This window comes from Nerophis ophidion, linkage group LG06, assembly GCF_033978795.1.
Source record: "Nerophis ophidion isolate RoL-2023_Sa linkage group LG06, RoL_Noph_v1.0, whole genome shotgun sequence".
In the NCBI taxonomy this organism is placed as follows: domain Eukaryota; kingdom Metazoa; phylum Chordata; class Actinopteri; order Syngnathiformes; family Syngnathidae; genus Nerophis; species Nerophis ophidion.
The window spans coordinates 30,354,957-30,367,966 of record NC_084616.1 but is presented as its reverse complement, the minus strand read 5'-3'; the positions used below and the strand labels follow the sequence as shown (position 1 = coordinate 30,367,966).

The 13,010-nt window shown below is 40.0% G+C and overlaps 1 protein-coding gene across 4 annotated transcripts in view; it reads right to left on the bottom strand.

Moving 5' to 3' along the window:
* The window catches only part of lrp1ab (low density lipoprotein receptor-related protein 1Ab), a 205,467-nt gene extending 194,500 nt beyond the window's left edge, over positions 1-10,967 (bottom strand). For all 4 annotated transcript variants that reach the window (XM_061903335.1, XM_061903337.1, XM_061903336.1 and 1 more), the window contains exon 1: positions 10,402-10,967. In XM_061903335.1, coding sequence (XP_061759319.1) covers positions 10,402-10,474 — 73 coding nt within the window. In that variant the 5' untranslated portion in view covers positions 10,475-10,967. The remainder of the gene's footprint in view (positions 1-10,401) is intronic.
* Between the last annotated feature and the right edge of the window lie 2,043 nt (positions 10,968-13,010).

Below are 13,010 nucleotides of genomic sequence, written 5' to 3'. Positions count from 1 at the left end.
CAGCTAATGTTAATGTTTAATGTTTGTGTGGTTTGGCTTTGATGTCAGTTTTTCCCATGTTTGCAAACACACCGTCCGTGCCTGAAAGGTGATTGGTGGAGAATGAGGAAGTATTGCTGTGTGTTGGGGCAAGCGCAGACTCACGGAAACAAAAGGGTTTTCACGGGAGGTAAAACCTGTTGGAATTGTGCCGTTGTTTCTTATCATAAGATTGGTAATAAAGGTTAAAAATAGTGTCAGACTTTGTGTGAATTATTCTGAGGGCTTATATTAATTTATTTTGTTTTCAAGTTTAAAACAAAAAAGGTGTGGTAGTAATAAAAAGGTCAAGGCGGCGTGCCACATTCAAATACATTAAGGGGAAACCTTGCCCCTGATTTCAGCACAGTTCTGGCTTAGAGTAATTACTCAGGATGTGACAAACTATTTACATGTAGTGGCCGGGCGACAGCTTGGAAGATCCTTTGGCTTTTGGTGAGTACTGTAATCTACAGTAAAACACATTCAAGGCTACTATATCGGGGGGGAAAGTGTAAAGGTGACTGTGTAGGGGTTAGTTCATGTTTACATGACTCCAATTATGTTTGTTTTTTTATTATTTAGAAAGTCATACATGTTTTGTTTTTTTTGCTCTACCTATGGAATATTTGATTTTTTTCAACCATATTCCAACTTTGCAGAAATTATTTTACCACTGTCAGGCCTGGTACTGATTGTATGTGAACCACTATAAATGACTCCTTGCTGTTTCCAACATGGGAGAACAAATTGTTCAAGTTTCAGAAAATGTTCACAACAAGTTTAGCTGCAGAATATTGCAACTATTCAGTAGGACGGTTTCCATAGGAGGTCATGAAAATTGGTTGGACATTTGGTGAAATTTATAGAAGGTATTTCATATCAAACCCAAATAATTACATTTTTTATGTGAAGAGGGTTGTACAATTAGGACTTTGTTGCCCCAGCTGTATTCGAGACTTGGGTATGCTATAGAGCAGTGGTTCTCAACCTTTTTTCAGTGATGAAACCCCTGTGAACATTTTTTTAATTCAAGTACCCCCTAATCAGAGCAAAGCAATTTTGGTTGAAAAAAAGAGATAAAGAAGTAAAATACAGCACTATGTCATCAGTTTCTGATTTATTAAATTGTATAACGGTGCAAAATATTGCTCATCTGTAGTGGTCTTTCTTATAAAAATATTCTTATAAAGATATAAAAATAACTACAAACTTGAAAAATAAGCAAGTGATTCAATTATAAATAAAGATTTCTACACATAGAAGTAATCAACTTAAATTGCCCTCTTTGGGGATTGTAACAGAGATCAATTTGGGTTCATAAACCTAATTCTAAACATTTCTTCAGAAAAAAAGAAATCTTTAACATCAATATTTATGGAACATGTCCACAAAAAAATTTGCTGTCAACACTGAATTTTTCATTGTTGTATTTCTTTTCACAGTTTATGAATTTATATTCATATTTTGTTGAAGTAATATTCAATAAATATATTTATAAAGCATTTTTTATTTGTTGCTATTTTTAGAATATTTTAAAAAAAAATCTCACGTACCCCTTGGCATACTTTCAAGTACCCCCAGGGGTACGCGTACCCCCATTTGAGAACCACTGCTAGAGAGCAATAGTTTTTGTGATTATCACATGGTTTTATATCCTTTGACAAGATTTATCCTGTAAAACTTTAAGTAGGTTAGATATTAGGGCTGCGAATCTTTGGGTGTCCCACGAATCAATTCAATATCGATTTTTGGGGTCACGATTCGATTATATATCGATTTTTTCAATTCTAAGCGATTCTCGATTCAAAAACGATATTTTTCCGATTCAAAACGATTCTGTATTCATTCAATACATAGGATTCCAGCAGGATCTACCCCAGTCTGCTGACATGCTAGCAGAGAAGTAGATTTTTTTTAAAGCTTTTATAATTGTAAAGGACAATGTTTTATCAACTGATTGCAATAATGTAAATTTGTTTCAACTATTAAATGAACCAAAAATATGACTTATTTTATCTTTGTGAAAACATTGGACACAGTGTGTTGTCACGCTTATGAGATGCGATGCAAGTGTAAGCCACTGTGACACTATTGTTTTTTTGTTTTTTTTTATAAATGTCTAATGATAATGTCAATGAGGGATTTTTAATCACTGCTATGCTGAAATTATAACTAATATTGATACTGTTGTTGAAAATATTCATTTTTGTTTCACTATTGGTTTGTTCTGTGTCGTGTTTGTGTCTCCTCTCAATTGCTCTGTTAATTGCAGTTCTGAGTGTTGCTAGGTCAGGTTTGGTTTTGGAATTGGATTGCATTGTTATGGTATTGCTGTGTATTGGTTTGTTGAATTGATTAAAAAAAATAATAATAATTATAATATATATATATTTTTTTTAATTGATTTTTTTTAAAATGAGAACCGATTCTGAATTGCACAACGTGAGAATCGCGATTTGTATTCAAATCGATTTTTTCCCACACCCCTATTAGATAGAATGATTGAATATGATTCAAATCCAGAGTAAGATGACTAATTCAGTGTTATTATTTAAGTAGGCCCAGTGTCCCTTTGTGGTTGAAAAGTTGGGCCCCGAAGTTAAAAAGGGTAAAAAACCACTGCGATAGAGGAATGCCGAATGTATAATAAATGTGATTTCTTTAAACAAGATTATGCTACTTTTACACTGTTATAGCTCCCTGTTATGATAGATCCTGCACTGTGCAAATTTTCGGTTTATTCATGTTATTCTGTAAAATGTCTTTACATCTGCATAAAGGAGCTCTTATATGGGATTCTTAAATCTGCATTTTCAACATATTTAAAAGTCGCAATCTATTGTCCAGCAGCTAAAGACAACACCTTGTGATTTGAGAAATTTAATTCAGTCATGCACAACGCACAGGTCCTGCGTTTCATATCACATAGCACTTTCCTGGCTGGCATCAGCATAAAAGATGACACCTTTACCAGCATTGACAGCACAGTCTCATCATACACTATATTGCCAAAAGTACTTGGCCAACTGCCTTTACTCACATATGAACTTGAAGTACCATCCCATGAAATGGTCCAAAATTTTTTGTTATCCTGGAACTTTCGAAGTTCTTTTCACTGAAACTAAGGGGCCAAGCCCAACTTCTGCAAAAATCCAACCCCACACCATAATTCCTCCTCCACCAAATTTGACACTCTGCACAATGCAGTCTGAAATGTAGCGCTCTCCTGGCAACTTTCAAACCCAGACTGGTCAATAAGATTGCCAGATGGAAAAGCGTGGTTCATCAGTCCAGAGAAGGCGTCTCCACAGCTCGAGAGTCCAGTGGCGATGTGCTTTACACCACTACATTCCACGCTTTGCATTGGACTTGGTGATATATGGCTTAGATAAAGCTGATCGGCCATGGAAACCCATTCCATGAAGCTCTCTGTACTTAGGCTAATTGGAAGGTCACATTAAGTTTGGGGCTTCACGGTGGTAGAGGGGTTAGTGCGTCTGCCTCACAATACGAAGGTCCTGAGTAGTCCTGGGTTCAATCCCGGGCTCGGGATCTTTCTGTGTGGAGTTTGCATGTCCTCCCCGTGAATGCGTGGGTTCCCTCCGGATACTCTGGCTTCCTCCCACTTCCAAAGACATGCACCTGGGGATAGATTGATTGGCAACACTAAATTGGCCCTAGTGTGTGAATGTGAGTGTGAATGTTGTCTGTCTATCTGTGTTGGCCCTGCGATGAGGTGGCAACTTGTCCAGGGTGTACCCCCCCTTCTGCCCGATTGTAGCTGAGATAGGCACCAGCGCCCCCTGCGACCCCAAAGGGAATAAGCGGTAGAAAATGGATGGATGGACATTAAGTTTGGCGCTCTGTAATAACTGACTGTGCAGAAAGTCTTTGCACGATGCGCTTCAGCATCCGCTGACTCCTCTTGTCAGTTTACGTGGCGGCTGAGTTGCTGTTCTTCCTAAACTCTTCCATTTTATTATACTAATGTTGACTTTGGAATAATTAGAACCAAGGAAATTTCACGGCTGGATTTGTTGCACAGGTGGCATCCTATGACAGTTCCACGCTGGAAATCACTGCGAGCGGCCCATTCTTTCACAAATGTTTGTAGAACACTCTCCATGCTTGAGTGCTTGATTTTATACCCAGGCCAAGAAATTAGGACACCTGATTCTCATCATTATGATGGGTTGCCAAATACTTTTGGCAATATAGTGTATATAGACCACAGGTAAAAGCAGTCTGTTCAACACTGTGACTTTTTTGACTTCCTTTTGCTAATCCCCACTCATTCATAAAATTCAGCTGTGCCTCCCTCCTTCCTCTATGCTTTGGGCTTATCGTTTTGGTCACTGCATGCATGCACGCACGCACAGGTACAGTTTACTAAAATTACACAATCATTCTCAGCCCCCTCCTTGTGATATAACTACGTGTCAGTTTCTGAGGGTGCCAAAGACAGATTCTTGTTTCGCTTTACAGCTGGTCCCTCCCCCTCTGAGCAGTCACATCTACGTTGGATTAATGGTCTCCCTGTGTCCAGATGTTACATACTGTCTCCCTGTGTCCAGATGTTACAGATCCTCTGGAGGCGCTTTGGGACTTTTGTAATCTCAGCTAAAGCTTTCACTGTGAAACGCTTCCATCTATATATCATTTAGCTTACGTAATGACAATAACCTCAGATATGACATTGCAAATATGCACCTCTTTAAAAAAATGAACAGGTACTATAGGCCAGGGTTATTTAACTAAATTGTTCCAGAGGTAGCATTGCCAGAAAGCAAAGGACATTTCCTATGCAATCTGTTATACAAATGCAGGGGTATTCAAATGGTGACCCAAATTCAGTTCAAAACTTGGGAGACAAATATTTTTGCAGCAAATTTGTAAAAACACCAGTGTTCCTGTTGTACAGAGGAATTTGGACGACTGTAAATACATTGGCAGATTCTTGCATTTACATTTTAACCTTGCTAGCAAACATAAAACACCGCATGGGGTCCAAAGTTGTGATTTAAGTAACTGAGACCTCAAGGAAGCCTTTTGACGACACTCCTTTTTATCAGTTACGAATAGTGTTTGTAATTTATGTAACTGAAGGTGTTGCTGTATGTAGCTTGTTTACTTCAAATCCAGTCAGTAGTCATTTGTTCAACATCTTTAGTTATACCAGTGGACTACTTTTAAACTGCAGGGCCAAAGTGACCCAAATCAGATTTTTTTTTGTATCGGATTTTTTCCAGCTGACTGTTTACACTGCAAGTAAAATGTGATTTTTATCAGACTACAGTGTAAACACGCACATGCACCAATGTGGCCTCCACTTCACTATCATGCGCACTTCGATAAAGTGAAAATAAAGGAAGTTTATCGGGTGGAAGTCGCTGCTACTACTACAAAATGAGAGTTGCAACACCTTGAAAATTAGTGTTTTTTACGTGAAAGTAAATGAAAGTAATTTAATGTATGAATGGGTGTACAGTTGTGGTCAAAAGTTTACATACACTTGTGAAGGACATGATGTCATGGCTGTCTTGAGTTTCCAATTATTTCTACAACTCTTTTTTTTTTTAATCGAGTGATTGGAGCACATACTTGTTTGTCACAAAAAACATCCATGAAGTTTGGTTCTTTTATGAATTTATTATGGGTCTACTAAAAATGTGACCAAATCTCCTGGGTCAGAAATATACATACAGAAACATACATGATCAATTTTGGTGATGTAGAAACGTTACAATTAAATCAAATTAGCTTCATGGTATAGCCTCTTAACTTCATGTGAGTGATTGTGATTGACGACACCTGTTGACTTCTCTGAGCCCATTTAAATAGGGCTCATGTGATGCTGTCATTAGACTCAGGTTACAAACGCGACAATGGGAAAGTCAAAGGAACTCAGCACAAATTTGAAAAAAAAAAACTTATCATTGACCTGAACAAGTCAGGAAAGTCACTTGGAGCCATTTCAAAGCAGCTTAAGGTCCCAAGAGCAACTGCGCAGACAATTGTGGCATGGCACAGTTTTGTCACTGCCACAATCAGGAAAAATACGCAAGCGATGACCTGCTGTTTAAAGGCCTACTGAAATGAGATTTTCTTATTTAAACGGGGATAGCAGGTCTATTCTATGTGTCATACTTGATAATTTCACGATATTGCCATATTTTTGCTGAAAAAATTTAGCAGAGAACATTGACGATAAAGTTTGCAACTTTTGGTCGCTGATAAAAAAGCTGTGCCTTTACCGGAAGTAGCAGACGATGACGTCACAAGGCTGAGGGCTCCTCACATTCTCACATTGTTTATAATGGGAGCCTCCGACAAAAAGAGCTATTCGGACTGAGAAAGCGACAATTTACCCATTAATTTTAGCGAGGATGAAAGATTCGTGGATGAGGATACTGATAGTGAAGGGCTACCAAAAAAAAAAAAAAAAGGCGATTGCATTGGGAGCGATTCAGATTTTTTTAGACACATTTACTAGGATCTTTCCGGGAAATCCCTTATCTTTCTATTGAGTTGCTAGTGCTTTAGTGAGTTAAATAGTACCTGATAGTCGGAGGGGTGTGTCCACGGGTGTCTTGACGCCAGTCTCTGAGGGAAGTCACGGCAGCTGCATGGACGGGGCAAGCTCCGCTGATCTCCGCTGATCTCCGGTAAGAGGCTACTTTTTCCCACAATTTTCTCACCAAAACCTGCTGGTTGACAAGTGGTCGGGAACCATGTACGCTTGACCGGTCTAAGCAATAGTAAAGCTTCACCTCCGGGAATTTTAAACAAGGAAACACCGTGTGTTTGTGTGGCTAAAGGCCAAAGCTTCCCACGTCCATCTTTCTACTTTGACTTCTCCAATTTTAATTGAACAAATTGCAAAATATTCCGCAACACAGATGTCCGAAATACTGTGTAATTGCGCGATGAAAAGAGACGACTTTTATCCGCAAGTGGTGCTGGCTAACACGTCCCCTCCAACCAATAACGTCACAAACACGCGTCATCATTCCGCGACGTTTTCAACAGGAAACTCAGCGGGAAATTTAAAATTGTAATTTAATAAACTAAACCGGCATTATTGGCATGTGTTGCGATGTTAATATTTCATCATTGATGTATAAACTTTCAGACTGCGTGGTCGGTAGTAGTGGGTTTGAATAGGCCTTTAAAGAAAATTGGTCAGGATGATCTAGAGTCAACCGAGAAAAAACAAAAAGCAGGTCTGCAATGAATTGGAAGCAGCTGGAACACAGGTGTCACTGTCCAAAGTCAAGCATGATTTGCATTGCCATGGACTGAGAGGCTACCCTGCAAGAAGGAAACCCTTGCTCCAGAAGCGACACCTTAAGGCTTGTCTAAACTTTGCTGCTGATCACATGGACAAAGATAAGACCTTCTGTAGGAAAGTTCTGTGGTCGGATGAAACAAAAATTGAGCTATTTGGCCACATTACCCAGCAATATACTTGGAGGAGAAAAGGTGAGGCCTTTAATCCCAGGAACACTATTCCTACCGTCAAGCATGATGGAGGTAGTATTATGCTCTGGGCCTGTTTTGCAGCCAATGGAACTGGTGATTGACAGAGAGTAAATGGGACAATGAAAAAGGATGACTACCTCCATATTCTTCAGGACAACCTAAAATCACCAGGCCAGAGGTTGGGTCTTGGGCACAGTTGGGTGTTCCAACAGGACAATGACTTGCTTGTGGATGGCTACCAAAAGGGCCTTATTGCAGTTAAACTCGTCAAGGGAAATATAACCAAATATTAGCATTGCTGTATGTATACTTTTGACCCAGATTTGGTCACCTTTTCAGTAGATCCATAATATATTCATTAAAGAACCAAACTTCTTGAATGTTTTTTGTGACAAACAGGTACGTACTCCAATCACTCGATCACAAAAAAAATAAGAGTTTTAGAAATTACTAGAAACTCAAGACAGCCATTAAGTTAAGTTCTTTACAAGTGTATGTAAACTTTTGACCATGACTGCATATACTGTGATATATTAGTGTAATATGTTTGGGAGTGTTGTAATCTTTTTATGGCTGTTAAGTAGAGGAGACACGGACATCAGCGTGGATCTTTGATGGCTTTATTTTTTCAACTCACAAAAAATAAAAAAATAAATAAAAAATTAAAGCTCTTTTAATGTCTTTAATGTCCTTTTTGTTCTTGGATGTTTCCCTCTTACACACAAGTTTTGTGTGTTATGGGTAAGAGGGTTTTTTTCTATACCTTGGCCTCAGTCTGGACCCCCTCTCCAGGGGCCCAGGCATAGACTGAATTTTTTTTTTCTCACCCCCCCTTCCCCCTCTTCCTCCCTGTTTCTCACCATTTTTGTAAGGGGCGCCGGAAATTGGCAGACCCTGTTTCCCTGTAATGTTTGTCTAATCTTGAATGGGATTGTGCTGAAAATGTTCATTTCCCCTAGGGGATTATTAAAGTATTTCTGATTATGATGTAAGCAAATTCGCCACCGCGTCAATTCAGGTCTTTAAACAATCGCTATTTCTTCGGAGTCAAGATATATATTTATGTATTACATATAGTCCATTATTCGCGCACTATTGACATTTGATACACCAAAATTTTGGTCCTCTTAAATAAAAATCGAAACCGGATGTTTTGATTCCGCTGGAGACTGCGTCTTTCCAGCACACATGAATGATGTAGCTCACCCAAAGCTGATGAAAAAAAATCACATTCATGGAACACTGCGTTTCGACTGCAGTCACATTTGAAAAGATCCGATTCCAACCGGATTCAAGACTACCTCATAAGAGAGCTAAATCTGTTTCCAAAAGGTCAGATTTGAAGCACTTTGGAGCGTTTAGACTGGCAAAAATACAGATCTGTTTCACTTGAGGGCAGTGTGCAGTGTAAAAGGGGGGCCGTGGTGCTCATCAAGGTTCTATTTTAGGTCTTCTCATTTTCATCATTTGCGTTATTTAACTGGTGGCCCGCAAGTTCAGTTAAAAAATATTTTTACAGCAGATTCCCAAGAAACAGTGCTGTCATAGAGATGATCTTTGACTAGCTGTTTCAAAGAAAGTTATTAAACTCTGACAAAATATATACATAATATATATAATCAAATGTCTACTGTAGAAAACGCTGTTTCACCAGAATATACAAAATAAGACTATCAATGAAGGGAAAAGTCCAACCCCCCCGTCCTTAGCTTTCTGCAAATGTGGCCCCCAAAACCATTTAGGACAGGGGTGTCAAACGTACGGCCCGCGGGACGGATCAGGCCCGCAAACCGATTTTATCTGACTCGCAGGATGAGTTTGAGCTGCAAAGTAAACAAAAACAGAAAGCTGGACAACAGCAAAGACTTACAGCGTGTGTAGCAGACGCCATCCACTAAGTACATCCGTACATGACATGACAATCAACAATGTCCCCACAAAGAAGGATAGCATCGGCACAACTTAAATAGTATTGATTGCGAAAACAAAGCCGGTGCGGGGAATAGAGCGAAAACAAAGCCGGTGCGGGGAATAGAGTTCAAGGAAGACGTGAAACTACTACAGGAAAATACAAACAAAAGAGGAAAAGCCACAAAAATAGGAGCACAAGACAAGAACTAAAACACTAAACACAGGAAAACACCAAAAAAAAACAAAGGTGACAGTATATCGAAATTGAGACAAGAGCTATGCATGCTTGGTTATGGTTTGAATTCATATCCAACAATTGCAAGAACGATTTTTTATTGTCCATATCGGCTGCTGAGTTTCATTTTTTTTTTGTTTTCTGCTAGTGGTGTGCCTCCAGATTTTTTCAATGAAAAAAAAGTGCCTTGGCTCAGACAAGGTTGAAAAACACTGCCTTAAGGTATGTGTGGTTACATGGCTACCACTGTAAAAAAAAAAAAAAAAAACTTAAAACCTAATTGCATTATTTTCATGCCTGCAAGATGACAGCTCAACAGGTCAACGAGGCATTCATTGCCAGTGTGTGCAACGGTGCAGTTAATGTCTCATTAGTGCAATCAAGAATCGGGGGGTCATTAGAGAGGCTTATTTTTATTTGCACACTGGGCTGTTAGAGTGGCACCTCGACCTAAGGAAGCACCATCATACCCAAGGAAGCCATGCAAGCAAGGGATTGATGGGTAGTAAAAAAAAAAAAAAAGGTGAATCACTTCCAGTCTGCTTTGCCTTACAAGGCAGGGCCTTGTGTGTGTGTGTGTTGTAAAACCACATCGAGGCCAAAATCTTCCAATGCTCCGCGTGTTTTTGCAATGATGAGCCTAGCATTCTAAGGAGGTTGCATGCTGCTTTGTTGTCAACCCAGGCCTGTGTGGGATAGACGCTAGCTGCCTGCATAACAATAAAAGTACCAGGAGCCAACAGGCGTCTTACCTACGGCTGCACCGTTCGGAGAGATGACCCCCAGGCTGAGTAGAAATCCCACATAGAGCAAGCTCATCGCCATCTCCTGAGCAATGCCCGACGGCAGAGGGGGAACTTGGCTCGGATCTCAAAGCCCAAAGTAGTCCGATCGAGCGCCTCATCCGAACCCTAGCTCCAATGATTCCGGTGTGGGGCTGCACCCTCAGTCTTCTAACGTCCCTTTTTGTATATATAGGAAGGTCGGGATAATACACGGAGAAGCCGGTGAGGTTAGACAAGGCGCTGCAGCAGCGTCATGTAATTGTTCTAAATGGTGCTCAGCATTCATCCATGATGCCTCTCAGAACACCACCACTAGCTTACTTACATATACATATACACACATACACACACATACACGCTAAAACGCCGGCTCCGTGCAGAACTCAAATAAAATGAGGGTTTAAAAAAAATCCACTATAAAACGCGTTTTCTCCCAGTGAGCACCCAGTTGTCTCCTCAAACGTGCGACCGCATGAGTGGATGGTAAATGTCCAGCTCCAGGCACCGTGACGTAACGAGCTTGATTCTACACTAAAAAAAAACAAAACAAAAAAAACGGGATAAATGAGCGGCGGGTGGCGTCTGCGCATGCGCCAACACACCTCCCCTTTTTTCCTCTTATTTCATGCGTTTTTTTTTTCTTTAGCCTTGCGTGGGGGTGGAAGTGAGGACTTGGCAGGGGGCCCCGCCATGTTGGCCGTCACAAGACGTGGTTTGTAGTCGAGATGGATATTTGTAAGGAATCACAACTTTTGAACAGGTTAGAAAACTGTTGTTGTTTTTTTTATAATAATGTGAATGAAATTGCCTGATATATAATGTTGTAGGTATGTCATGTTCGAAATAAACTAAGAAGAAAGAAGAAAGAAATGTTCTTTAAAAATGAAAACAAAGTCATTTTCAATGGTATGTGATACTTTTGCACACTCACTGCAAATTGCAAAGTCAGAAGAGAACGTAATTGAAAGTGGAATCGTTGCTTTTCTAACAAATGCCGCCCTCTAGTGGTGAAGACGTCAACGTTCCTAACGAGCCAGTTTACTGGGTACACATTCACCTTTTTTCTTATGAGATATACAGGTGCTGGTCATATTATTAGAATATCATGAAAAAGTTGATTAATTTCATTAATTCCATTTAGAAAGTCAAACTTGTAGAATGTATACATTCATTCCAAACAGACTGATAACATTTCAAGTATTTTTTGCCAAAAAGGAGATGATTATAGTTGACAACCAATGAAAACCCTAAATTCAACATCTCAGAAAATTAGAATATGGTGAAAAGGTCAGATATTGAAGACACCTGGTGCCACACTCTAATTAGCTAACTAACTCAAAACACCTGGAAAAGCCTTTAAATTGTCTCTCTTTTTTTGATTCTGTATGACACACAATCATGGGGAAGACTGCTGACTTGACAACTGTCCAAAACATGACCATTGATACTTTAAAGAAGGAGGGCAAGACACAAAAGGTCATTGCCAAAGAGGTTGGATGTTCCCAGAGCTCTGTGTCCAAGCACATTAATAGAGAGGCGAAGGGAAGACAAAGATGTGGTAGAAAAAAGTGAACAAGCAAGAGGGATAACCGCGCTCTGGAGAGGATTGTCAAACAAAACCGATTCAAAAATGTGGGGGAGATCCACAAAGAGTGGACCGCAGCTGGAGTCAGTGCTTCAAGAACCACCACGCACCGACGTATGCAAGATATGGGCTTCAGCTGTCGCATTCCTTGTGTAAAGCCACTCTTGAATAAGAGACAACGTCAAAAGCGTCTCGCCTGGGCTCAAGACAAAAAGGACTGGACTGCTGCTGAGTGGTCCAAAGTTATGTTTTCAGATGAAAGTGAATTGTGTATCTCCTTGGAAATCAAGGTCCCAGAGTCTGGAGGACGACAGGAGAGGCACAGAATCCATGTTGCCTGAAGTCCAGTGTCAAATTTCCACAATCGGTAATGGTCTGGGGTGCCATGTCATCTGCTGGTGTTGGTCCACTGTGTTTCCTGAGGTCTAGGGTCAATGCAGCAGTCTACCAGGAAGTTTTAGAACACTTTATGCCGCCTGCCGCGGACCAATTTTATGGAGGTGAAGATTTAATTTTCCAACATGACTTGGCACCTGCACACAGTGCCAAATCTACCAGTACTTGGTTTAAGGAGCATGGTATCCCTGTTCTTGATTGGCCTGCAAACTCACCTGACCTTAACCCCATAGAAAACCTATGGGGTAATGTGAAGCGGAAGATGCGAGATGCCAGACCCAACAATGCTGAAGAGCTGAAGGCCACTATTAAAGCAACCTGGGCTCTCATAACACCTGAGGAGTGCAACAGACTGGTCGACTCCATGCCACGCCGTATTGCTGCAGCAATTCAGGCAAAAGGAGCTGCAACTAAGTATTGATTGCCGTACATGCTGAAACTTTCCATGTTCATACTTTTCAGTTGGCCCACATTTCTAAAAAATATTTTTTGGTACTAGTCGTTACTAATATTCTAATTTTCTCAGATACTGAATTTGGGATTTTCAGTAATTGTCAGTACTAATCATCAAAATTTAAAGAAATAAACATTTCAA